The 23473-nt window shown below is 42.8% G+C and overlaps 1 protein-coding gene across 6 annotated transcripts in view; it reads left to right on the forward strand.

Moving 5' to 3' along the window:
• The window catches only part of LOC135549693 (DENN domain-containing protein 3-like), a 54561-nt gene that overhangs the window by 19280 nt on the left and 11808 nt on the right, over positions 1-23473 (forward strand). For 3 of the 6 annotated variants that reach the window (XM_064979902.1, XM_064979901.1, XM_064979900.1), the window contains exons 2-20: positions 5870-6321; positions 6685-6979; positions 7291-7406; positions 9663-9793; positions 9997-10108; positions 10304-10423; positions 10678-10896; positions 12355-12366; positions 12702-12817; positions 14593-14748; positions 15260-15356; positions 15498-15601; positions 16085-16269; positions 17360-17887; positions 19498-19596; positions 20458-20717; positions 21670-21840; positions 22881-23010; positions 23258-23365. In XM_064979902.1, coding sequence (XP_064835974.1) covers positions 6241-6321; positions 6685-6979; positions 7291-7406; positions 9663-9793; positions 9997-10108; positions 10304-10423; positions 10678-10896; positions 12355-12366; positions 12702-12817; positions 14593-14748; positions 15260-15356; positions 15498-15601; positions 16085-16269; positions 17360-17887; positions 19498-19596; positions 20458-20717; positions 21670-21840; positions 22881-23010; positions 23258-23365 — 3040 coding nt within the window. In that variant the 5' untranslated portion in view covers positions 5870-6240. The remainder of the gene's footprint in view (positions 1-5869; positions 6322-6684; positions 6980-7290; positions 7407-9662; positions 9794-9996; positions 10109-10303; positions 10424-10677; positions 10897-12354; positions 12367-12701; positions 12818-14592; positions 14749-15259; positions 15357-15497; positions 15602-16084; positions 16270-17359; positions 17888-19497; positions 19597-20457; positions 20718-21669; positions 21841-22880; positions 23011-23257; positions 23366-23473) is intronic. The other 3 variants (XM_064979903.1, XM_064979904.1, XM_064979905.1) reach the window with 3 other exon arrangements.

Genomic DNA, 23473 nt, shown 5'->3' on the forward strand with positions numbered 1-23473 from the left:
GGACTAAATATCAGGAATACACTAAGGTGTATGTAAACTTCCCAACTTCAACTGTGTGTGTGAGGGAGAGAATATAAACGCAACATGTAAAGTGTAGGTCCTATGTTTCATGAGCTGAAATCTTTTTTTCTGTCAAATTTTGTGCACAAATTTATTTACATCCTGCTTAGTGAGCATTTCTCCTTTGCCAATATAATCCATCCACCTGGATTATATTGGTGTGGCATATCAATGCCACCAGGTATATTGGTGTGGCATGCCACCAGGTGTGGCATATCAAGAAACTGATTAAATAGCATTTAAAGTTAAATTCGTAAAATTTATTGAAGGATTTAATCATTTGCAATTGTCTACTTAAGGTAAAAGGTTTATGTGTCTGCCTCCATATAATCTGGTAAATATATCCAATGCAAAAAACATCTGCATTTGAAGTGGTATTAATATTAATTTGCATATATTTCCGTTAATTCCCATGGACAGTTTCCACCTCTGAATATTCCTCAAAATGTACAACCCTAGGTCCAACTCAATTAGCTTTAGGTTGGGTTATTTGTAGTCAAATAGCTGTCATACAGCCTGGAGGTTTGTTGGGTCATTGTCCTGTTAAAAAACTAATGATAGTCCCACTAAGTGCCAACCAGATGGGATGGAGTATCGCTGCAGAATGCTGTGGTAGCCATGCTGGTTAAGTGTGCCTTGAATTCTAAATCCATCAGTGTCACTAGAAAAGCACCATCCCACCTCGTCCATGCTTCACAGTGGGAACCACACATGCCGAGATCATCTGTTCACCTGGTCTGCGTCTCATAAAGACATGGCGGGTTGGAACCAAACATTTCAAATTTGGACTCATCAGACCAAAGGATGGATTTCTACCAGTCTTATGTCCATTACTCGTGTTTCTTGGCCCAAGCAAGTCTCTTCATATTGGTGTTCTATAGCAGTGGTTTCTTTGCAGCAATTCACACATTCTCCTCTGAACAGTTGATGTTGAGATGTGTCTGTTACTTGAACTCTGAAGCATTTATTTGGGCTGTGTTCTGATGCTGGTAACTCTAATGAAATTATCCTCTGCAGCAGAGGTAGCTCTGGGTCTTCCTTTCCTGTGATGGACCTCATGAGAGCCAAATTTCATCATAGCGCTTGCTGGATTTTGGGATTGAAATGCTTTACAGGTGACTACTTCATGAAGCTGGTTGAGAGAATGCCAAGAGTGTGCAACATCAAAGCAAAGGGTGGCTAATTTGAATAATCTAAAATATTTGATTTAACACTTTTTTTGGTTACTACATAGTAACCACTACATTGGTTATTTCATAGTTTTGATGTCTTCACTATTATGCTACAATGTAGAAAATAGTCAAAATAAAGAAACGCTTGAATGGGTAGGTGTGTCCAAACTTTTGACTGATTGTGTGTTTGTGGCGAGAGGCGGGTGAGCTCTCTTGGTGGTTCCAAATTTCTCCGTTTAAGAATGATGGTGGCCACTCCTATCTACCCACACACTGTGCATTTGGAAAGTATTCAGACCCATTGTATTTTTCCAAATTTTGTTGCGTTACAGCCTTATTCTAAAACTGATTTTGTTTGTTTTATCAATCCACACACAATACCCCATAATTTTATTTTATTTAACTAGGCAAGTCAGTTAAGAACAACTTCTTATTTTCAATGACAGCCTAGGAACAGTGGGCCTGTTCAGGGGCAGAACGACAAATTTGTACCTTGTCAGCTTGGGGATTTGAACTTGCAACCTTCCGGTTACTAGTCCAACGCTCTAACCACTAGGCTACCCTGCCACCCCAAAGCAAAAATAGAAATATCACATTTAGATAGGTATTCCGACCCTTTACTCAGTACTTTGTTGAATTACCTTATGGCAGCAATTATAACATCAAATCTTCTTGAGTATGACGCTACAAGCTTTGCACACCTGTATTTGGGGAGTTTCTCCCATTCTTAGCTTGAGAGGATCTGCAGAGATGACAGGTTGGATGGGGAGCGTCGCTGCATAGCTATTTTCAGGTCTCTCCAGAGATGTTCAATCGGTTTCAAATCCGGGCTCTGGCTGGGCCACTCAAGGACAGTCAGAGACTTGTTCTTAAGCCACTCGTGCATTGTCTTGTCTATGTGCTTGGGTTTTCATCAACGATCTCTGTACTTTGCTCCGTTCACCTTTCCCTCAATCCTGACTAGTCTCCCAGTCCCTGCCTCCGAAAAACATCCTGTTACAGGAATTAAATTCCTATATGTTTTAATACCCAATTAAAATTAAACACTCTGTCCATTTTATGCAAATAAGAGTCTTACAAATTCTTAGGAATTGACAGAGACCAGTCTCAAAATTAATCAGCAGCGTTTATTCTCGAGAGTACTGAACATGATACAGTTTACCACAGGTTATAAACTGAACATTATGTCATTAGTTTTCGAACTGTCCCATCTCTTCTTCACCCTGGTACAAAGGCTGTATAGTTCTCAAGCCCTTCCCACATCGTCTCTCCTAATTTAGATAATTTATGACCCGAGCCAAGGTCTGCCTGTGAAGATAAGCATTCTAGCCAGTCTGGCGATAAGTTCATTCATTTCTACCAAGGAACAGACAGTCATTGTTCTACTTCTTGATTATAATTACACACATTATATTAAGTACTAGGATAAAAAGAAAATTCATACATATACAGTAACATAATAGTATTCTGATTAGTCAGTCCTGATTGAAATGTATACATAATTAGTCATTATTGATAAAAAAAATCCCTTAACACATCCCCACAGCGCGATGCTGCCACCGTAGGGATAGTGCCAGTTTTCCTCCAGATGTGACGCCTGGCATTCAGGCCAAGGGTTCAATCTTGGCTTCATTGTATTTTTATTTCACCTTTTATTTAACCAGGTAGGCTAGTTGAGAACAAGTTCTCATTACAACTGCAACCTGGCCAAGATAAAGCAAAGCAGTGCGACACAAACATGGCATAAACAAACACACAGTCAATAATATAGTAGAAAAAAAGTGTATGTATGTGCAAATGAGGTAAGATATGGGAGGTAAGGCAATAAAATAGGCCATAGTGGCGAGGTATTTACGATATAACAATTAAGAGTGATGTGCAGAAGATGAATGTGCAAGTAGAGATACTGGGGTGCAAAGGAGAGAAATAAATAAATAAATACCGTATTCGGATGAGGTAGCTGGATGGGCTATGTACAGGTGCAATGATCTGTGAGCTGCTTTGATAGCTGGTGCTTGAAGTTAGTGTGGGAGATATGGGTCTCTAGCTTTAGTTATTTTTGCAGTTCGTTCCAGTCATTGGCAGCAGAGAACTGGAAGGAAAGGCCCTAATAAAACTGACTATCCTACCGATCCTTGACTTCGGCGATGTCATTTACAAAATAGCTTCCAACACTCTACTCAGCAAATTGAATGCAGTCTATCAGTGCCATCCGTTTTGTCATCAAAGCCCCATATACTACCCACCACTGCGACCTGTATGCTCTCGTTGGCTGGTCCTCACTTCATATCCATCGCCAAACCCACTGGCTCCAGGTCATCTAGAAGTCGTTGCTAGGTAAAGCCCGGCCTTATCTCAGCTCACTGGTCACCATAGCAGCAACCACCCACTGCATGCGCTCCAGCAGGTATATTTCACTGCTCACCCCCAAAGCCAATTCCTCCTTTGGTCGCCTTTCCTTTCAGTTCTCTGCTGCCAATGACTGGAACGAACTGCAAATATCTCCCTCACTAGTTTTAAGCACCAGCTGTCAGAGCAGCTCACAGATCACTGCACCTGTACATAGCCAATCTATAAATAGCCCATCTTCCTCATCACCATACTGGTTATTTATTTTGCTCCTTTGCACCCCAGTGTTTAATTTGCCATACTGTAATAATTTCGGCACTATAGCCTATTTATTACCTCACCCCCCTTATCCTACCTCATTTGCACACACTGTATATAGACTTTCTCTATTGTATTATTGACTGTTTGTTTATTCCATGTGTAACTGTGTTTGTGTCACTGCTTTGCTTTATCTTGGCCAGGTCGCAGTTGTAAATGAGAACTTGTTCTCAACTGGCCTACCTGGTTAAATAAAGGTGAAATAAATTGCTGTACACAAGCGGAACCCTGTGAATATCAACAGTCAAGAGCATGTCATTCTGAACAGTTGTTGTTCTTCCTAATTGAGCCAATTTAAACTAATGTTAGTCATCAGTCTGTGTTGGTAATCCGGATTTAAAAAAAATGTATTGTGTAGTAGAGCTGCATACGTTTTGCTCTCCACTTTCTGTAGGATCAAGTTAAGTCAGTGGAATTAGAGTATGTGTCACGGTTTTCTATAGGTGAAAGAGAGTCAGACCAAAATGCGGCGTGGCTATTACGATCCATGTTTAATAAAACAGAAGTAAACACGAATCAAATACAAAACAAACAAACGTAACAACCTAATACTGGTGCAAACTAGCACACGACAGACATAAGGACAATAAGAACAGGAACAATCACCCACCAAACCCAACACCAAACAGGCTACCTAAATATGGTTCCCAATCAGAGACAATGACTAACACCTGCCTCTGATTGAAAACCATATCAGGCCAAACACAGAAACAGACAAACTAGACACACAACATAGAATGCCCACTCAGATCACACCCCGACCAAACAAAACATAGAAATATATAAAGCAAACTATGGTCAGGGTGTGACAGTATGATAGCTAAAAAGATGGAGAAAACACCTGTCTCCAGAATGCATCTTCAAACTAAGTGCAACCGTGGTATGGCATCCTGACAGGGAGACGGGTCCATCATGCATGATGACGTATACAGGTAATATTGTCTAGCGTTAGCTAGCGACATTTTCAGATATTACACGCTCCAATTTGAAGGAGCTGGACCAGTTTTGTCTTGAAGAGTGGGCAAAATCCCAGAGGCTAGATGTGACAAGTTTATAGAGACATACCCCAAGAGACTTGCAGCTGTAATTGCTGCAAAAGGTGGCTCTACAAAGTATTGACTTTGTGGGGGTGAATAGTTATGCACGCTCAAGTTCTTTTGTTTGTTTTTGGGCCAGTATTCCTGTGGAACGCTGTTTTGTACATTGTGTGAAATAACTGATGTAGGCTATATATGTCTGACATCTTCAAGTGGACAGAAGAATGCAGACAGATTGTAATTCACCATCTGAGGCTTCAGAACACAGTCCGCAGAGGAATGTGTAACGTTGGTTATTTGTTCTGAGGAAAAACTATACCTAAATCTTTACTCCTAGAATGGCTCCTTTGTGTAACCTACATCCGTGAGTCATCAGTGAAGGCCTATCTCTTCTCTAACATAGCCAACAGCAGAGGAAAATAGGTAGGCGAAGATATGAGGAAAACATGTCTTAGGTCAGCGTTTCCCAAACTCTGTCCTCAGGGCCCCAAGGGGTGCACGTTTTAGTTTTTTGCCCTAACATTACACAGCTGATTTAAATCATCAAGCTTGAATCTGGTCTGTAGTGCTTAGGGGAAAAAACTAAATGTGGTCCTGAGGACAGAGTTTGGGAGACACTTTCTTGGGTAGTTTGAGGTTAAACTCTAAACAGTTCTGGTTTGCATCTACGGAAACTCAGGTTTAGACTTTCAGATGAATCTTTTGTCAAGTTACGGTAACAACTGTTTCTTGATTTTCTCCCCTGGGCTTCAGATGCATTTTAAACATTTTAAGGATGTTTGTGGTTATCTGCCTGAGTGATCAGGCCCCAACATCTGGTGGGATGACAATGTGTTTGGGGGAGTGTAGCGACTACCAGGCCGGCAGGCAAGCATCTCAGTGGCTTATAGAATGACTAACCTAACCGACTCATGTCTGTCTGTCATTTCCTAGACCTGAGGTCATGGTCTGGATGATTCTACTGAGATGGGCCTTTCCTCTAGGTGGTTCTGGTCCAGATGGGTCCTGTGAAGGTGAAGAAAGAGGTGGAAGAAGCAGGACGCCTAGCATTCTGACTCTAGTCTGGATGTATGGACTGTAGACAGACACCATTGCTTCACGTCAGATGGTGTGACTCTGTCCACACTCGGTTGATCTTACGTTGTATAGGAGGAGTGTTACGAAGGAGTGACGCCACCTGTTGGACTCCAAACAGAAGACAATGCTGTAACCAGACAGCTTGGTAGACACACACTCTGTGGTATCTGGCCGTGGTATCTGGCCGGCTCTGCTGTTGTCTAGGCTCTGCTGTTGTCTAGGCTCTGATGGCAGATATTCCCTCTGGACTGCTGGAGGCTTGTGTAGTGGTTGGAGCAGCCAACGATAAACTCAGGGAAGTCCATCAGGTAGGTACTATTGACTCAATCAATGGACTGATACATGGTGGGGGCATACACTGTTGTTTTTGCAACACATTGGTTATTGTGGGCTTAGGCTACCATCATATCAATAAGAACACTGTGGAATAGTGGTTAAGAGCGTTGGGCCAGTAACCGCAAGGTTGCTGGTTTGAATCCCTGAGCCGACTAGGTGAAAACTCTGCCGGTGTCCTTGAGCAAGTCCCTTAACCCGAATTCCTCCTGTAAGTGGCTCTGGATAAGAGTGTCTGCTAAATGACTTAAGTAAATGTGAGAAACATACTTATACACATCATATGTAGGTCTATATATGTTATGTACAGCATGTTACATATTTCCACTTCCTGCCAGTCCCATCAACAGGGCAAAATCAAAGAGCTTCCCCTGTTGGGGGCAGAGGTACTACAGGTTCACGCCCCACCTTTTGTGACCAAGGAGAGTGCGAGTAGCGAGACCCATGGTCACGCCCCGGCCTTCAGCAGGGTCCAGAGAAGGCGCTCCTTCATCAAGAAGAAGAAGGAGAGGGCTGGAATAGCTAACGGAGAGACAGCCAAGGGTAGCGATGGAGGAGGTGGCACCACCACAGAGGACATCAGTGTCCCCAAGGACCTGGACCTCATCGCCCTGCCTCAACTCTGCTTCCCAGGTGACACAGCGTGATGTCGAGAAGTCACCGTTTTGATTCAAACTAGAATCATGATAGTGAAATAGCTAGACAAGGATGGATGAAAACTAGCTGTCTAGCTAAATCCCATATACCTTTAGTATTGAGATGTTGATTACTGTACAATATCCCTGTCTAGTCATTTAAATCCATCAAATTAGGACAACACGGCACTTACACTATGAGCTGATTATCTATGTTCTGATTATCACACACAACTGTATATGAAGCAGTGATGTGATTCATTTTGGTATGCTTATATGAGACCTTGTCGGTATTCTTCCATTGACCAGGTGGTCTTCAGATAGCCAGCGAGCAGAGAGAAGACTCGTACCATTACCTGGTGTTTACTGATGTCTTTGGGAACAGGACACATGCTGTAGTGGTGCAGTACTACAGGCCTATACAGGTGAGACGGCTTACCAGCTGAGCTTTATTCATGACAACTGGAATGCTTTGGATTCTTGGAAAGAAAATTGTTTAAACAAAGGGGCTTACTGTTACATTCCCTGGGTATGTAGCCTATATTAGCTAGGTTTAGATAATCAAAATATGGATTGATTACAAACATGGACATCTGAAGCCTTTTATGGACAGGTTTCCTGTTCACTGCTGAGTTAGAAGTCTACTTAAAATGCAGGTTGACATTTATTGGGATGAATCTTGTCCTGGAGGCAGAGCTGAGAGATTTCCACTTTGCCAGCTGCAAAGTAAAAATTGGCAATATATCATAAACATTCATAACAGAAATGTGTTTAAGGTTAGGGCTCAGCATAAGGTTAGTAGTGTGGTTAGGGTTAACCTGTCTAGGACTGGTTCCGCTGGCGCCAACAGCCAATGAAATTGCAGGTTGCCAAATACAAATCAACAGAAATCTCATAAATCAAATTTCTCAAACATACAAGTATTAGGCACCATTTTAAAGATACAAATCTCGTTAATCCAGCCACAGTGTCTGATTTCAAAAATGCTTTATAGCGAAAGCTCCACAAACGATTATGTTAGGTCACCACCAAGTCACAGAAATACCCAGCCATTTTTCCAGCCAACGTGAGGAGTCACAAAAAGCACAAATAGAGATGAAAATTAATCACTAACCTTTGATGATCTTCACCAGATGACACTCATAGGACTTCATGTTACACAATACATGTATGTTTTGTTCGATAAAGTGCATATTTATATCCAAAAATCTCATTTTACATTGGCGTGTTATGTTTAGTAGTTCCAAAACATGCAGTGATTTTGCATATAGAGCCACATCAATTCACAGAAATACTCATTATAATGTTGATGAAAATGCAAGTGTTATGCATGAAACTTTAGATACACTTCTCCTTAATGCAACCGCTGTGTCAGATTTCAAAAAAACTTTACGAAAAAGCATACCATGCAATAATCTGAGTACGGAGCTCAGAGCCCAAACCAGCCAAAAGAAATATCTGCCATGTTGCACAGTCAACAGAAGTCAGAAATAGCATTATAAATATTCACTTACCTTCTATGATCTTCATCAGAATGCACTCCCAGGAATCCCAGTTCCACAATAAATGTTTGATTTGTTCGATGAAGTTAATAATGTATGACCAAATAGCTTCTTTTGTTAGGGCGTTTGGTAAACAAATCCAAACGCTCGTTCAGGTCCAGCCGAATGTCGGACGAAAAGTTCAAAAAGTTATATTACTGGTCGTAGAAACATCAAATTTTGAATCAATCTTTAGGACGTTTTTATCATAAATGCTCAATAATGTGACAACCGGAGAATTCCATTGTCTGTAGAAAAGCAATGAAACGAGAGCTACCTCATGTGAATGTGCGTGACTGAGATCGAGGCTGCTGCCAGATCTCTGACTCATTCCCCTCTCATTCGCCCCCCCCTTCACAGTAGAAGCCTGAAACAACGTTCTAAAGAGTGTTGACATCTAGTGGACGCCTTAGGAAGTGCAAAATGACCCATTTCCCACTGTGTATTCAATAGGGGCTGAGTTAAAAAATTACAAACCTCATATTTCCTACTTCCGGTTTGGATTTTTTCTCAGGTTTTTGCCTGCCATATGAGTTCTGTTATACTCACAGACATCATTCAAACAATTTTAGAAACTTCAGAATGTTTTCTATCCAATACTAATAATAATATGCACATATTAGCATCTGGGACTGAGTAGGAGGCAGTTTACTCTGGGCACGCTATTCATCCAAAAGTGTAAATGCTGCCCCCTATCCCAAAGAAGTTTTAAAGTCAGATTTAATGACTTTGTAGCTGTGCCAGCTAGTGACTACCCTGCAGAGCTGCCTCCAGTACATGAGTCATCCCAATAAATGCCATCCTGCACTAAAAATGTAGGTGTGTGTATTACCTGTCTGTGTATTGTTTAGAGCACATGTTAAACTCATTCCACGGAGGGCCGAGTGTCTGGGTTTTCACTCTTCCCTTGTACTTGATTGATGAAATAAGGTCACTAATTAGTAAGGAACTCTCCTCACCTGGTTGTCTTGGTCTTAATTGAAAGGAAAAACCAAAGACCTGCAGACACTAGGCCTTCCATGGAATGAGTTTGACACCCCTGGTTTAGAAAGACACATGACATAGTAGACCTACAGTAATTTCACCATTCCAGAGATCCTCATCTGGTCATTGGTCACTGATTTGTTGTTTGCTTCCCAGTTTTTTCAGGATGTTGGGCACCAAAATGGCCACCTGTCGTCCTCCAAGTCGTCCCGTCTCTACACGGCATACGGCATCTGTGTCATCTCTAAATATCCTTACTACAACGCTCTCCGGGACTGCCTGTCATGGTGAGAACAATTCACTGTTCTCCTACTCCACTAGGTCTTTGTGTTCGTTCAAGTAAATACCGGAAGAGAATACCAAACAGTACATATCAAACTAAATCCAGCCAGACTTGGGCCATCATCACGTGTCAATGATCAGTTTACTCATCTTAGGCACCTATTGACCTTTTTATGTTAATGTTTTTACTGAACGGCGTCCCTCCCAGTCTCTTGACCCAGCTCAAGCCCAGCTGGACGGGGGACTTTGAGGAGAGGGTGAAGGAGTTTTCAGCCAAGCTGGCGCTGGTGCCCATTCCCCCACCTGGGCAACTTCATGTGGTGAGCCAACTGTTTTTCTCTCCATCTCGCTTTGATATACGTGCATTATTAAACTGTACTATATGCCATTTAGCTCTATCAACTGAGCCATACAGGACCACATCATGTTTCTATTGTCATGTGTTATGTTGGTAATGTTCCAGCAGGATAATGTCTGTTGTTGGTGGTCTATGTTGTTCCTCTGTCCTGTCCCAGGTCTTTAATCTCAGGCCTCTCCAGATTGGGCTTCCCTCCCGGGAGGATAAGGACCGGCCGGCTGTTGACCTGGACCTCCATCTGCCTTTCCTGTGCTTTAGACCCCGACAGCTCCTCCAAGTGAGGACAGACCGTACATAGCTGTCCCACACAGCCTGATTGTACTTCTACTAAACTGCCTAACCCACTACACAATCTGCTCTTTCAATGCAGTTAAAGAAAGTCTACTGTGGAAGACTGGAAATGGGATTATGTGCAAATATACAGTGTGTTTCTGTCAACCTGTTTTGATTGGTAAAAGACGTGTATATCTCTATATCAATGTAGCCGTGTGTGTGTGCCTGCGGGCATGTGCTGGTGCCTCTGCTCTTCAGATCATTACCAGCCTGTTGATAGAGCAGAGGGTAGTACTGTTGTCCTGTGACTGGGCCCGGCTCACCCTGCTGGCAGAGAGCCTGATGCTCTTCATCCACCCCCTGGTGTGGCAGCACCCTTTTGTGCCCATCCTCTCACGCCAGATGCTGGACTTCCTCATGGCGCCCACCGCCTACCTCATGGGCTGTCATCTGCACCACTATGAAGAGGTGGCTGCGGTAAGGATGGATTTTCACTACATGGCCATGCTAGAATGGTGTAATCCGATAGTGATAGTTATAGAGATGGTTACTGTGACAGTTATCACGATAATGATGGTTAAAGTGGTGGTGGTTAACTTCTTATGGGCAGGTGGCACATTAGCGTCCCACCTGGCCAACATCCGGTGGAATTGCAGAGCGCGAATTTCAAACTACAGTATTATAAATATTTAACTTTCATAAAATTACATCAAAATAAAGCTTTCATAAAATCACAAGTTTAATACATCAAAATAAAGCTTCACTTCTTGTTCGTCCAGCCGCTGTGTCAGATTTCAAAAAGGCTTTAAGGCGAAAGCAAACCATGCGATTATATGCGGACAGCGCCACGCATACAAACGCATGAAAACCATATTTCAACCAGGCAGGTGCAACACGAAAGTCAGAAATAGCAATATAAAAAATGCCTTACCTTTGATCTTCTTCTTCTGTTGGCACTCCAAAGGGTCCCAGTTACATCACAAATGGTCCTTTTGTTCGATAATGTCCTTCTTTATATCCATAATATCTGGCGTGCTTCAGTCAATAATCCACCCAGTTTCCCTCCATCAAAATGCATACAAAATGAATCCCAAATGTTACTAATAAACTTTTCCAAAGTCAAACAACGTTTATAATCAAATCTTAGGTACCCTAATACGTAAATAAACTATAAAATTTAAGACAGAGAATCGTTATTGTCTTTACCCGAGAAAAATACCAAAGAACGCGCTCTCTTCCATGCGCTTGGAAACACTACAGCCAAAATGGGAGCCATCTAGAAAACGACCGTTTCTGGCTCATTTTTCCAAAATTCAGCATGAAACTCTTTCTAAAGACTGTTGACATCTAGTGGAAGCCCTAGGAACTGCAATCTGGGAGGACTAAGCCTTATAATAAAAGTGATAACCATTGAAAATAGTGGTAGGCTGAATTTATTTATTTTGGGGGGGGTTGTCCTCGGGGTTTTGCCTGCCATATCAGTTCTGTTATACTCACAGACATAATTTTTTAACAGTTTTAGAAAACACTCTAAAGTTTCTATCTATCTAATTATATGCATATTCTAGCTTCTGGGCCTGAATAGCAGGTAGTTTACTTTGGGCACGCTTTTCATCCGGATGTCAAAATACTGCCCCCTACCCCAGAGGTTAAGGTGGTGGACGTTAAAGTGGTGGTGGTGACCTCTGCCTGGGGCAGCAGGTAGCCTAGTGATTAGAGAAGTGGGTCTTTAGCAAGGCACTTAACCACCTAGAACTGCTCTAGGGGCACTGCACTGTGGCTGATTCATTTTCCCAGCCCCTCATAGGTGTGTGTCTCTGGGGGTTGGGTTGAGCATAAAGACACATTTCTGTTCTCTGTAAGTTGATGGACAATAAAGTACATTTTTCTTTTACCTTCCCTTACCTCATGGTCTGCCACCTGCACCACTACAAGGAGGTAGCCGCGGTAAGGAGCACTCGTACCATAGTGGAGAATGTTTACACTTCTCAGTCTGAATTTTTCTTGCATCAGTGATTTATTTCTTATTTAATACCCATATTTATCATGCTTTATTAAGATGTATAATTTATTTTCAGTTTTCACTTGCTTACACGGTATAGAGGATCATGTGGTTCAATGTCTTAACTAACATAAAGTACAGGCGTTAAGAGCCAAGTTAATTTTAGCTTATCCACTTGACTTGTCCCTAATCCTTTGTTCTCCTCCATCACACAGTATTCTCTAAGAGGGGCAGTGTTGTGTATTACTGTGTTGATTTCTGTGTTTTCCCTACATGACAGGAAACGGATGATCTGATCCTGGTCAATATTGATGATGGGACCGTGTCGTCTTCCTGGTCTGATGGGATTGACCTGCCCGATGTCCCGCTGGCGGCCGCAGAGTGTTTTATAACACGGTAGGATAGGAGACCATCTGGGGAGTGTTCATTAGGACTCGCCGTTGCAAAACCTTTCTTATTGAACTGTTCGGCATGTCCCTCCCCGTTTCAGTCTGTTTTCTTTCGTTTGTTGCCTAATGAATTTTACCTAGAGGACAAGACTCACAGTTAGTCTGCTGTCCTAAGATAACCTCGGCAAAAAAAGAAACGTCCTCTCACTGTCAACTGCATTTATTTTAAGCAAATTTAACATGTGTAAATATTTATATGAGCATAAGATTCAACAAGTTCCACAGACATGTGACTAACAGAAATGCAATAATGTGTCCCTCACCAAAGGGGGTTTCAAAATCAAAAGTAAGTCAGTATCTGGTGTGGCCACCAGCTACATTAAGTACTGCAGTGCATCTCCTCCTCATGGACCGCACCAGATTTGCCAGTTCTTGTTGTGAGATGTTACCTCACTCTTCCACCAAGGCACCTGCAAGTTCCCAGACATTTCTCGGGAATGGCCCTAGCCCTCACCCTCCGATCCAACAGGTCCCAGACGTGCTCAATGGGATTGAGATCCGGGCTCTTCACTGGCCATGGCAGAACTGACATTCCTGTCTTGCAGGAAATCACGCACCGAACAAGCAGTATGGCTGGTGGCATTGTCATGCTGGAGGGTCATGTTAGGATGAGCCTGCAGGAAGGGTACCACCTGAGGGAGGAGGATGTCTTCCCTGTAACGCACAGAGTTGAGATTGTCGGCAATGACAACAAGCTCAATCCGATGATGCTGTGACCATGATTGATCCTCCACCTCCAAATTGATCCCGCTCCAGAGTACAGGCCACGGTGTACCGCTCATTCCTTCGACGATAAACGTGAATCCGACCATCACCCCTGGTGAGACGAAACCACGACTCCTCAGAGAAGACCACCTATTGCCAGTCCTGTCTGGTCCAGCGACGGTAGGTTTGTGCCCATAGGCGACGTTGTTGCCGGTGTTGTCTGGTGAGGACCTGCCTTACAACAGGCCTACAAGCCCTCAGTCCAGCCTCTGTCGATTGCGGACTGTCTGAGCGCTGATGGAGGGATTATGCGATTCTAGTGTAATTCGGGCATTTGTTGCCATCCTGTATCTGTCCCGCAGATGTGATGTTCGGCTTTACCGATCCTGTGCAGGTGTTGTTACACGTGGTCTGCCACTGCGAGGACGATCAGCTGTCTGTCCTGTCTCCCTGTAGCGCTGTCTTAGTCGTCTCAGAGTATGAACATTGCAATTTATTGCCCTCGCCACATCTGCAGTCCTCATGCCTCCCTGCAGCATGCCTAAGGCACTTTCACGCAGATGAGCAGGGACCCTGGGCATCTTTCTTTTGGTGTTTTTCAGAGTCAGTAGAAAGACCTCTTTAGTGTCCTAAGTTTTCATAACTGAGACCTTAATTGCCTACCGTCTGTAAGCTGGTAGTGTCTTAACAACCGTTCCACAGTTGCGTGTTAATTAATTGTTTATGGTTTATTGAACAAGACTCAGAAACAGTGTTTAAACCCTTTACAATAAAGATGTGTGTAGTTATTTGGATTTTCATTAATTATCTTTAAAAGACAGGGTCCTGGAAAAGGGATGTTTCTTTTTTTGCTGAGTTTATTACAATGTGTATTGTAATGAATAGGGCAAGGGATGTTATGCAGATAAGTGTGCCACATGTTTTCAGAATATTTCACCAAGTCGAGTATTGGAATAGAAAATGTTTTGTTACCCCTCCCCATTAAGTGTGTCTATGTGTCTGGGTGGGTGGGTGCAGGGTGGAGGGTCTCCAGGTGCACTATGACCTGGAGGTGTGTCACCTTGGGGACAGTACAGAGGTGAATGCGAGGAGGGCCCAGAGGAAGCAGTGGCAGAGCAAACTCAACACACACATCCAGAACATCACTCTGGAACTCATTGTCAACATCTTCAGGTTAGCATAATTTATAAAATTGTATTTGACCTTTATTTTACCGGGCAGGTCAATTTAGAACAAATTCTTATTTACAATGACTGCCTAGCAAAAGACAAAAGGCATCAAATATATACTGATATTCACCATCGTTCACTATGACTTAAAATATACTGTACATGATTATTATATTATTACATAGTTGTTACAATATTATAACCTAATTGACATGCTTTAATTATTTAACTTTGATAATTGAGACTCAAATTGAGCATATCTAGTCATACATTTTGGGTTGGACCAAAGATACCTATTTCTCTCACAAGCAAAGCCTTTTGATTATCAAATTAACTATTTAGAAAATAGTGACAGTCTAACACTTAGTTATCCTATTAAATCTTGCTTTATTACGACCAATACAATTGCAATTCCCTGTGCAAAATCACAGCAATATCCTGTAAAATATCAGGACAGGAGAGCTAATCTAGTGATTATTACCCCCCCATACTCCACACCCCAACCACCACGACAGAGAAGTCCACGATCACCTCAACTATGAGCACAGAGTCTTCAACAGTGAAGAGTTCCTTAGGTCTAGAGAGCCAGCAGACCAGCCATTTTACAAGAAGGTATGATACAAATCCTGGTCTGTCTGTCCAGTGAGATGTCAATCTCTGTTGACTTCTAACCTATAATATTTGGGGCAATATTTTCTGTCCAGAATGTGATCCATTTGAAAGTGAATGCAGTATATTTTGTCGTCTTTGCAGGTGTTGGAGACACACATCTTCCACTCATTCCTACGGGATCGTCTGACCAGGAAGATGGACGCATTCACACGTATGGAGCTGAGTACTCGGACGGAAGCTTACAGGTGAGGGGGAAGATGAGAATTTAGCATAAATATTTACCTTTAAACTAGTAAGAGTTTATTTTAACCTTGCAAATGGAATTGGATTCAATAGGATTTCAATTTGGTTAAAAAATAAAAAATAAAATATATAAAAATATATATTCTAGCACGAACAAACTTGATTCAACTCCTCATCACCCTTTAGAGGTGTGTCAGTGCTACGGCAAAAACAAAAACCCCATTGGGTCCCCAGGACCAGGATTGGGAAACACTGCAGTACTGTATCTTCAAACGCACATCCCAAGTCCTTCCCTTCCTGGTATAAGCACAGGCTTTCCCCTGATGTCTGTCCTCGCTCCGGGGTGACATTTCCCCTAGGTGCAGATCTAGGATCAGCTTCCCCTCCCCCAACCCTAACCTTTACCATTAGTTGGGAAATGCTAAACTGACCCAAGATCAGCATCTAGAGGCAGCTTCACCCTCCAACTCTGGCCTCTTCCCCAGGCTGAGGTCCATGACAGAGTCTCCGCGGCGGCCCACCATGCAGGAGTTAGCCCGTAAATACACCAGCCCAGAGAGCCGGCTCAGCAAGAGGCTGGGGGCCAGCCTGCCCAACCTGGGGGAGAGTGGGGGGTCTCTGGTGGGGCCCCTCAGGCAGACCTCCTTCAAGAACATACAGGTGGACAGTGGTAGGTTCAGGTGGACAGCTACGTGTGTGAACAACAAGCCATAGAGAGAGAGAGGACTCATCTTTGTATCTGTGCCATTATAGCGTCTGTGATGGCATGGGCATTTTAACGTTGTCAATTTTATTAATTGGCTGATTTCTCCCAACTTCTAGGAATCCCCACCCAGTGTACTACTTGGTGGAATGGTGGAGGCCCTTAATGGCAATGACCATGCTAAAACAGTTATATCCATTATGAGTCCTCTATCTATCCCTATGACAACAGGCACAACCTCGATATGTTGTTTTCCAAAGTTGGCGAAATGTCGTGCGTCAACTTTTATATTTGTGTATTTGTAACAACCTGACCAATGCGAAACTTCTATTCGATCAGATAAGGCTCATGTAGCAAATTACCAATTACATTTATTTTTTGTTGACCAAATTCTACAATCATTGACCTCCATACCAGAATTCTGGAGTAAAGCCTCCCGTTTTGCCTCTTCCTCTATGCTACTACCATTGACCGGCGAAGAATTTAACTCAGGGGGGTCACCGCAATCGTTCTTCAACGAGGTCTGGAGGGCCGCACTGAAAATGTATTATAAAAATAGTTTGCAATACTCCCTGACTGTCTAGTGATTCATTAGCAAGCTGGAGTGTCAAGAAACCATTATCATTCTACACAGTTTGGATGTGGTAAAATGGTTTACTCAAACCACTTGAGGGCTGGATTCAACACCCCTGATATAACTTAGAAATGCCTCATGAGCTTGGTTTAACTGGTGTACCCCATCAGAACCCAAAATATCAGCTTGTTTTACTCCAATGTTTGTAAATAAAGTAAATGTAAACAAGCACTGCATAGCCTCAACATGGTTAACTTTAATTTGGATACCGTAGATTTTTTTATTTTTTTTATTTGGATGGTCGGTCCTTGCATTCATAGCTCTATCTATCTATCTAGCTTTTTACCGAAACTGTGGTCTGGACAATCCTTTGTTATTGTTCCAATTGCTGATTGGCCCTTTTAAGGGTTCCTCTGTATGAATGGATTTAATCTAAGAAACACTGACCTCAGTTCTTGAAACCTTTGTGATGGAACTCCATAGGTATGAAGTCTCCCCAGAGGCCCGTGAGATTCTTTAAGCTTCCTGAGTTCCCCCCTCCGCTGGCCTACCACTACGTCCAGAATTACTACCAGGAGATGATCACCCTCCTGGGCAAGGCCATCAGCGGGGTGGCCTCCGGGGACTCCTCTCTCCTGGCTCGCTATCACTACCTCAGGGGCTTCGTCAACACCGTGGCCGGTAAACGCCTGGATGCTCTAGAAGACTTCCAGAACCTCTACAAGACAGACACAGACATCTTTCCTGGCGAGCTGGTCAACGCGCTGGTGGACTCTCTACAGGAGGGCGAACAGGCACTGGCTGACCGCCGACCTGAAATCAAACACCTGATTAGTCGAGTAAAGAGGGACCATGAGAGGGAGCGGGCGCGCCATGTCGACGAAGGTGTCAAGCGGTTCCAACTCCCGAAAAAGCACATGCAGTTGGAGGACTTTGTGAGGCACGTGCAGGAGTCTGGGATTGTCAAAGACCAGGGGACCATTCACCGGCTGTTTGAGGCTCTCACTGTGGGTAAGGAAGTCATACAGACTAGCAGTCGACTGATTATGATTTTTCAACGCCGATACCGATTATTGGAGGACCAAAAAAGCCGATTAATCGGACTATTTAAAAAAAAAAATATTTTTGTTGTTGTAATAATGACAATTACAACAATACTAAATGAACACTTATTTTAACTTAATATAATACATCAATAAAATCAATTTAGCCTCAGGTAAATAATGAAACATGTTCAATTTCGTTTAAATAATGCAAAAACAAAGTGTTGGAGAAGAAAGTAAAAGTGCAATATGTGCTATGTAAGAAAGCTAACGTTTCAGTTCCTTGCTCAGAACATGAGAACATATGAAAGCTGGTGGTTCATTTTAACACGAGTCTTCAATATTCCCAGGTAAGAAGTTTTAGGTTGTAGTTATTATAGGAATTATAGGACTATTTCCCTCTATACCATTTGTATTTCATTAACCTTTGTCTATTGGATGGTCTTATAGGCACTTTAGTATTGCCAGTGTAACAGTATAGCTTCCGTCCCTCTCCTCGCTCCTCCCTGTGCTCAAACCAGCAACACAACGACAACAGCCACCATCGAAGCAGTGTTACCCATGCAGAGCAAGGGGAACAACTACTAGAAGGCTCAGAGCGAGTGACCTTTGAAATGCTATTAGCGCGCGCTAACTAGCTAACCATTTCACTTCGGTTACACCAGCCTCATCTCGTGAGTTGATAGGCTTGAAGTCATAAACAGCGCAATGCTTGGCGCACAACGAAGAGCTGCTGGCAAAACGCACAAAGTGCTGTTTGAATTAATGTTTACGCGCCTGCTTCTGCCTACCACCGCTCAGTCAGATACTTGTATGCTCAGTCAGATTCTATGCAACGCAGGACACGCTAGTTAATATCTAGTAATATCATTAACCATGTGTAGTTAACTAGTGATTATGATTGATTGTTTTTTAAGATAAGTTTAATGCTAGCTAGCAACTTACCTTGGCTTACTGCACTCGCGTATCAGGCAGTCTCCTTGTGGAGTGCTACGAGAGAGAGGCAGGTCGTTATTGCGTTGGACTAGTTAACTGTAAGGTTGCAAGATTGGATCCCCTGAGCTAACAAGGTGAAAATCTGTCATTCTGCCCCTGAAAGAGGCAGTTAACCCACGTTCCTAGGCCGTCATTGAAAATAAGAATGTGTTCTTAACTGACTTTCCTAGTTGTATAAAAAAAAAAAAAAAACGGTAAATCGGCACCCAAAAATACAGATTTCTGATTGTTATAAAAACTTGGAATTGGCACTAATTAATCGGCCATTCCGATTAATCGGTCAACCTCTAATACAGACACCAAGCTTAGAAAGAGGGAAATAATGAGTGAGAGTAAAGGAGAGGGTTGTCTCTTTTGGTGGAGGTTTTCTTCTATGTTAGTTTTGCAGTAGCCCCTTGTTGTATGGGACTCATTGTATGGGACTCATGAACATAATCCAATTGATAATACTTGGCCTATAATCCGTAATCACTCCAGTCCCTGTGATCGGTGTGTTAATACCTTACTACATGTAGTGTGAATGGCCATGCTAATTCATCTGACTATTGAATCTGCTTAATTTCTTATCCTTTACCTGATCAGAATGTTGTAAGAGCAGCTTGGGTTGGCATGGTGGTGGTGGTGGCTCTGCGGTGAAGGCTTCTTCCCAGTCTATCTTTTACCTTGATTCCAATCTGGAGGGTAAGCATAGCATTATACCCTGACTGCCTGCAGATTGTGCTGTGCCCAACTCCTATCTTGGTGTGTGTGTTGCTTTGGCCTGTGTGTGTTCTGCTTAATCAACTATCCCCTCGGGTCTTAAATCTGAGAAGTGTTTGCTTTTAACATTAGTGTCGCTTCAAACACCATTCATGGCTGACGTCTAGGTAATATTTTCTTTCATTGTTTTGAAGGACGAATACTATTCGTCCTATGTGTTCAATTGACTGTTACAGGACTCTTATCTTACAATGGTCTATTGGACTGTGAGTAGCCTCATGGAAGTGTGTTAAAGTGCCTCACGTTTCACTTTACATAAGAGTCATACTGTGCACGTCCAGTAGGGCCAGGGGCAATATCAGTATCGAAACAAAACATGAAGCGGATTTAACGTCTTTAGAAAAACCGCTCTAATGTCGGAAACAAACATCATTTTGTTGTCATCCAGAGTCACATTTATTTATTTTCAAGCTATAGAACACAATATTTTACATACAGCAGGTTTTTAAAGAGTTTTGTCTGCTTCGTGTTTTCAATTTTGCCATGGAAAAAATATTGTTATACTGTTATGGTCCCGGCCCTAACGTCCAGTGAGCTTTGTGTGAATCTTTTTCTCCAGTAAACCCACACACTATGAACTTGCTCCACCAGCCAATCAAAAAAAGGCTGTTTAATGTGGTTCCTAATGCTATAACTCCTTCCCCAACCCTGCTAGTCACCTTTCCATTCTAGCTAATTGATTATTGTTTTGAATGAGAAACCTAGTTGAATCACACCCAGTTTACAGTGAATGTAAACTGCCCCTATGGTTGCAAAACCCTGACTCTAGACTGCTCCCTGCAGGCCAGCAGAAACAGGTGGACCCGGAGATATTCCGCGTGTTCTACACCTTTTGGAAGGAGACTGAGGCTGAGGCTCAGGAAGTGGCCCTGCCGGCCTCGGCCCTGGAGCACTTGGAGGCTAATGAGTGTGTCTTCAAGCTGTCCTCTTCGGTCAAGACCAGCCACGGCGTGGGCAAGATCGCCATGACACAGAGACGGCTGTTCCTGCTGACCGAAGGACGACCCGGGTACATGGAGGTCACCAAGTTCAGAGACATTGAGGTGAGTTTGGACCTAATTGATCTACGATACCACTACACTTTGTGATATACTGTATATTATTCATGATACTATATCTTTTTATAGATATTACTACAGTATGTGAATACATTGAAGGCTCTCGGCTCAATAATGAAAAAAATGTTTTATTCACTCCGTCGGGGTCTCTACTTAGTGTTGGAAGTTAGAATAGTAGAATACACATGGTGCAATTTCGAAATTTGGTTGTACAACAACAGTTTTTCTCTGTCAATCACTGATAGTCATTCAATTAGCCCATGTCAGCTAACATTTTTTAGATTGGTAGTGGCGAGCTATCTAAACTTAGTAATCATGGTTGAATTACTGGCTGGGGGGTGGGGGCATTTGATTTGGTTGGTCAGTCTCACTCAGATATCATATTAAAAACTGCAAACATTTCTCTCCATCGTATGGCAAAATGTGTAGAATTGTAGGAAATTAGCTGTAAAACATGGTGTATGCATGGGTACGCAGTTCAGATGTTTTGTGGCCCCCACCCCCATCAAAGTTGCCCATCCATGCATTAATCTATACAATAAAAGGAATGTGTTTGATGTGCTTATAGATGTGTAATCTATGCTCTGCTATGCAGCTAATGTAGACAACTACATCTGTTTTTAAAAAACACTCTTTCATATACTGTCATATTGAGAAACAGGACAGGTCTATACATGTTATGATTGCTTATAGCAAGTGTTACAGTGCACTGTAAGTATGTCATAAGCCACTATAAATACACTCATAAGGCCTTATACATGTGTACTATCACACAAAGTCTTACCAAATATGACATTACAAATATGAATGTCAAAGATGGTGTTAGGTGAATAATTGCTCCCAGATCTGTGGTCTTTACAACCATAGGAGTTGGCTATAAAGAACAAACAGATCTGGCACCAGGCTAGTGAATAACCGGTTGGCTTTTGTACCTCAGGAGGTGAAGATCTCCTCTGCTCCCTTCCTACTGCTGAGGATCCCGTCTTTGAAGATCAAGACCACCCTGAGGAAGGAGACGTTCGAGGTCAACCTGAAGTCAGAGGTTGACCTCTGGCACCTCATGGTCAAGGAGATGTGGGCTGGAAGGAAGATGGCCGACGACCACAAGGTAGTATATCAAAATGTGATAGGAGAATTTGTTATCTGTCTCTGGGTGCGTTTTTTTTTTTTACTGAATTGTGCACCCGTTCACTACTTCCCACAATTCTAGGAATTGGGTTGGTGAAGGCATGGGCCTTATTTCACCACATGTCTCTTACTGTACTAGATATTTCCTTTCAAATCCATAAATGGAAGTGAACAAGGACATCCTTGGGGTGGAAGGAGAGATAATTGAGACATAGCTTCTCTCTCTATCCCGCTCTGCATACGACTATGTATGGCCAGTATGTAGCTACACTATAAAGGAAGTTTTTCTTTAGCAGCACAGATGGCCAACGTTAGCACTAAAACCATTCTGTCCTGATCCCACCCTGGGCCTCTCTGGCAGATTGGACTGTAGCTCAGTGGGTGTGGTTGACATTCCATGTAAGAGGGGGAGCTATGGAGTTTCATATGGGCTTGGCTCTATTGTTCAGCCAGTCCAAAGTCTGCACCACTCTCCAGCCTTCAGTTTCCCCTATTAAACTGCATGAAACAACATGGATGCTGCTGGCCCCCGGCCCAACTCACTTCATGTATTGTCGTCTTCTCTGTTATCACTGGAAAGACCGCATTTCCCAGGGTTATGTTCTTTCTCTTTAATCAAGGCCTCATCCCCTGCTGCCTCCAGCTAGCCTAGCTCCGGATATGTTTGTGCTGTCGTGGCATGACAATAACTACACTAGACAAGGAGTTGGTAAGACCGCACCAACAGATCTGGCACCAGGCTAGCCTCCCCCAACACATGGTTCAGATGCCATGGAGTTACCGTAAGAGCCAGTTGGTCTGGTTACAAACTACTGGCCCTAGAGATATTTTGCTTTCTATTCCTCTTCTCTTTTTCATGTTGACGTCAGCATGATGTCATGGGAAACAGACTCTTGTACATCTGGAGCATAGCATGTGTGACGTTCATCATAATTCATATACATATGAATAGAATCTCAAATCTGCATTGTTTCTCGCTCTTCCTCTCCTACTCTCTCTTCCTCTTCCTCGCTCTCTCAGGACCCCCAGTATATGCAGCAGGCTCTGACCAACGCCCTGTTGATGGATGCAGTGGTTGGCTGTCTGCAGTCACAAAAGGCCATTTTTGCTGCAACCAAGCTGGCACACTTTGACAGAATGAAACTGGAAGGTATGGCAACTAAGATTTGTGGAGCTATGAATTAGGTTTAAGCAGCTTGTGTCTCCCAGAGTTGATATTTTTACATGACAAAAAGACACTGGAAAAACATGAGATCATACCAAAAAAATCCACAACATTTTAGATCATTGAAATGAATAACTTTACAGAAAGCGCATGTTTATAAGTCTTGTTTCTCAGGAGATTTTTTTATTCATTTCAAACTTTGACCTCTGAGCTTTCTCTCCATCCTGAACAGTCCCGCTGATGGTCCCTAAATCCACGTCAGAGACCCTGAAACACAAGATCAACCCTTCTCTGGGCCTGACTAGCCCCCAGGCGGTGGATGTTCTGCTTTACACCCCAGGTAAACTCTCAGGCACGCTGTCAGTCTCAAAGGAACGTGTCAGTCATGACATCAGACACTGTTCCTGTTCAACAAACTGGTAACACTACATATCTATAGAATGATTTC

Source organism: Oncorhynchus masou, chromosome 12, assembly GCF_036934945.1.
Source record: "Oncorhynchus masou masou isolate Uvic2021 chromosome 12, UVic_Omas_1.1, whole genome shotgun sequence".
NCBI lineage: Eukaryota > Metazoa > Chordata > Actinopteri > Salmoniformes > Salmonidae > Oncorhynchus > Oncorhynchus masou.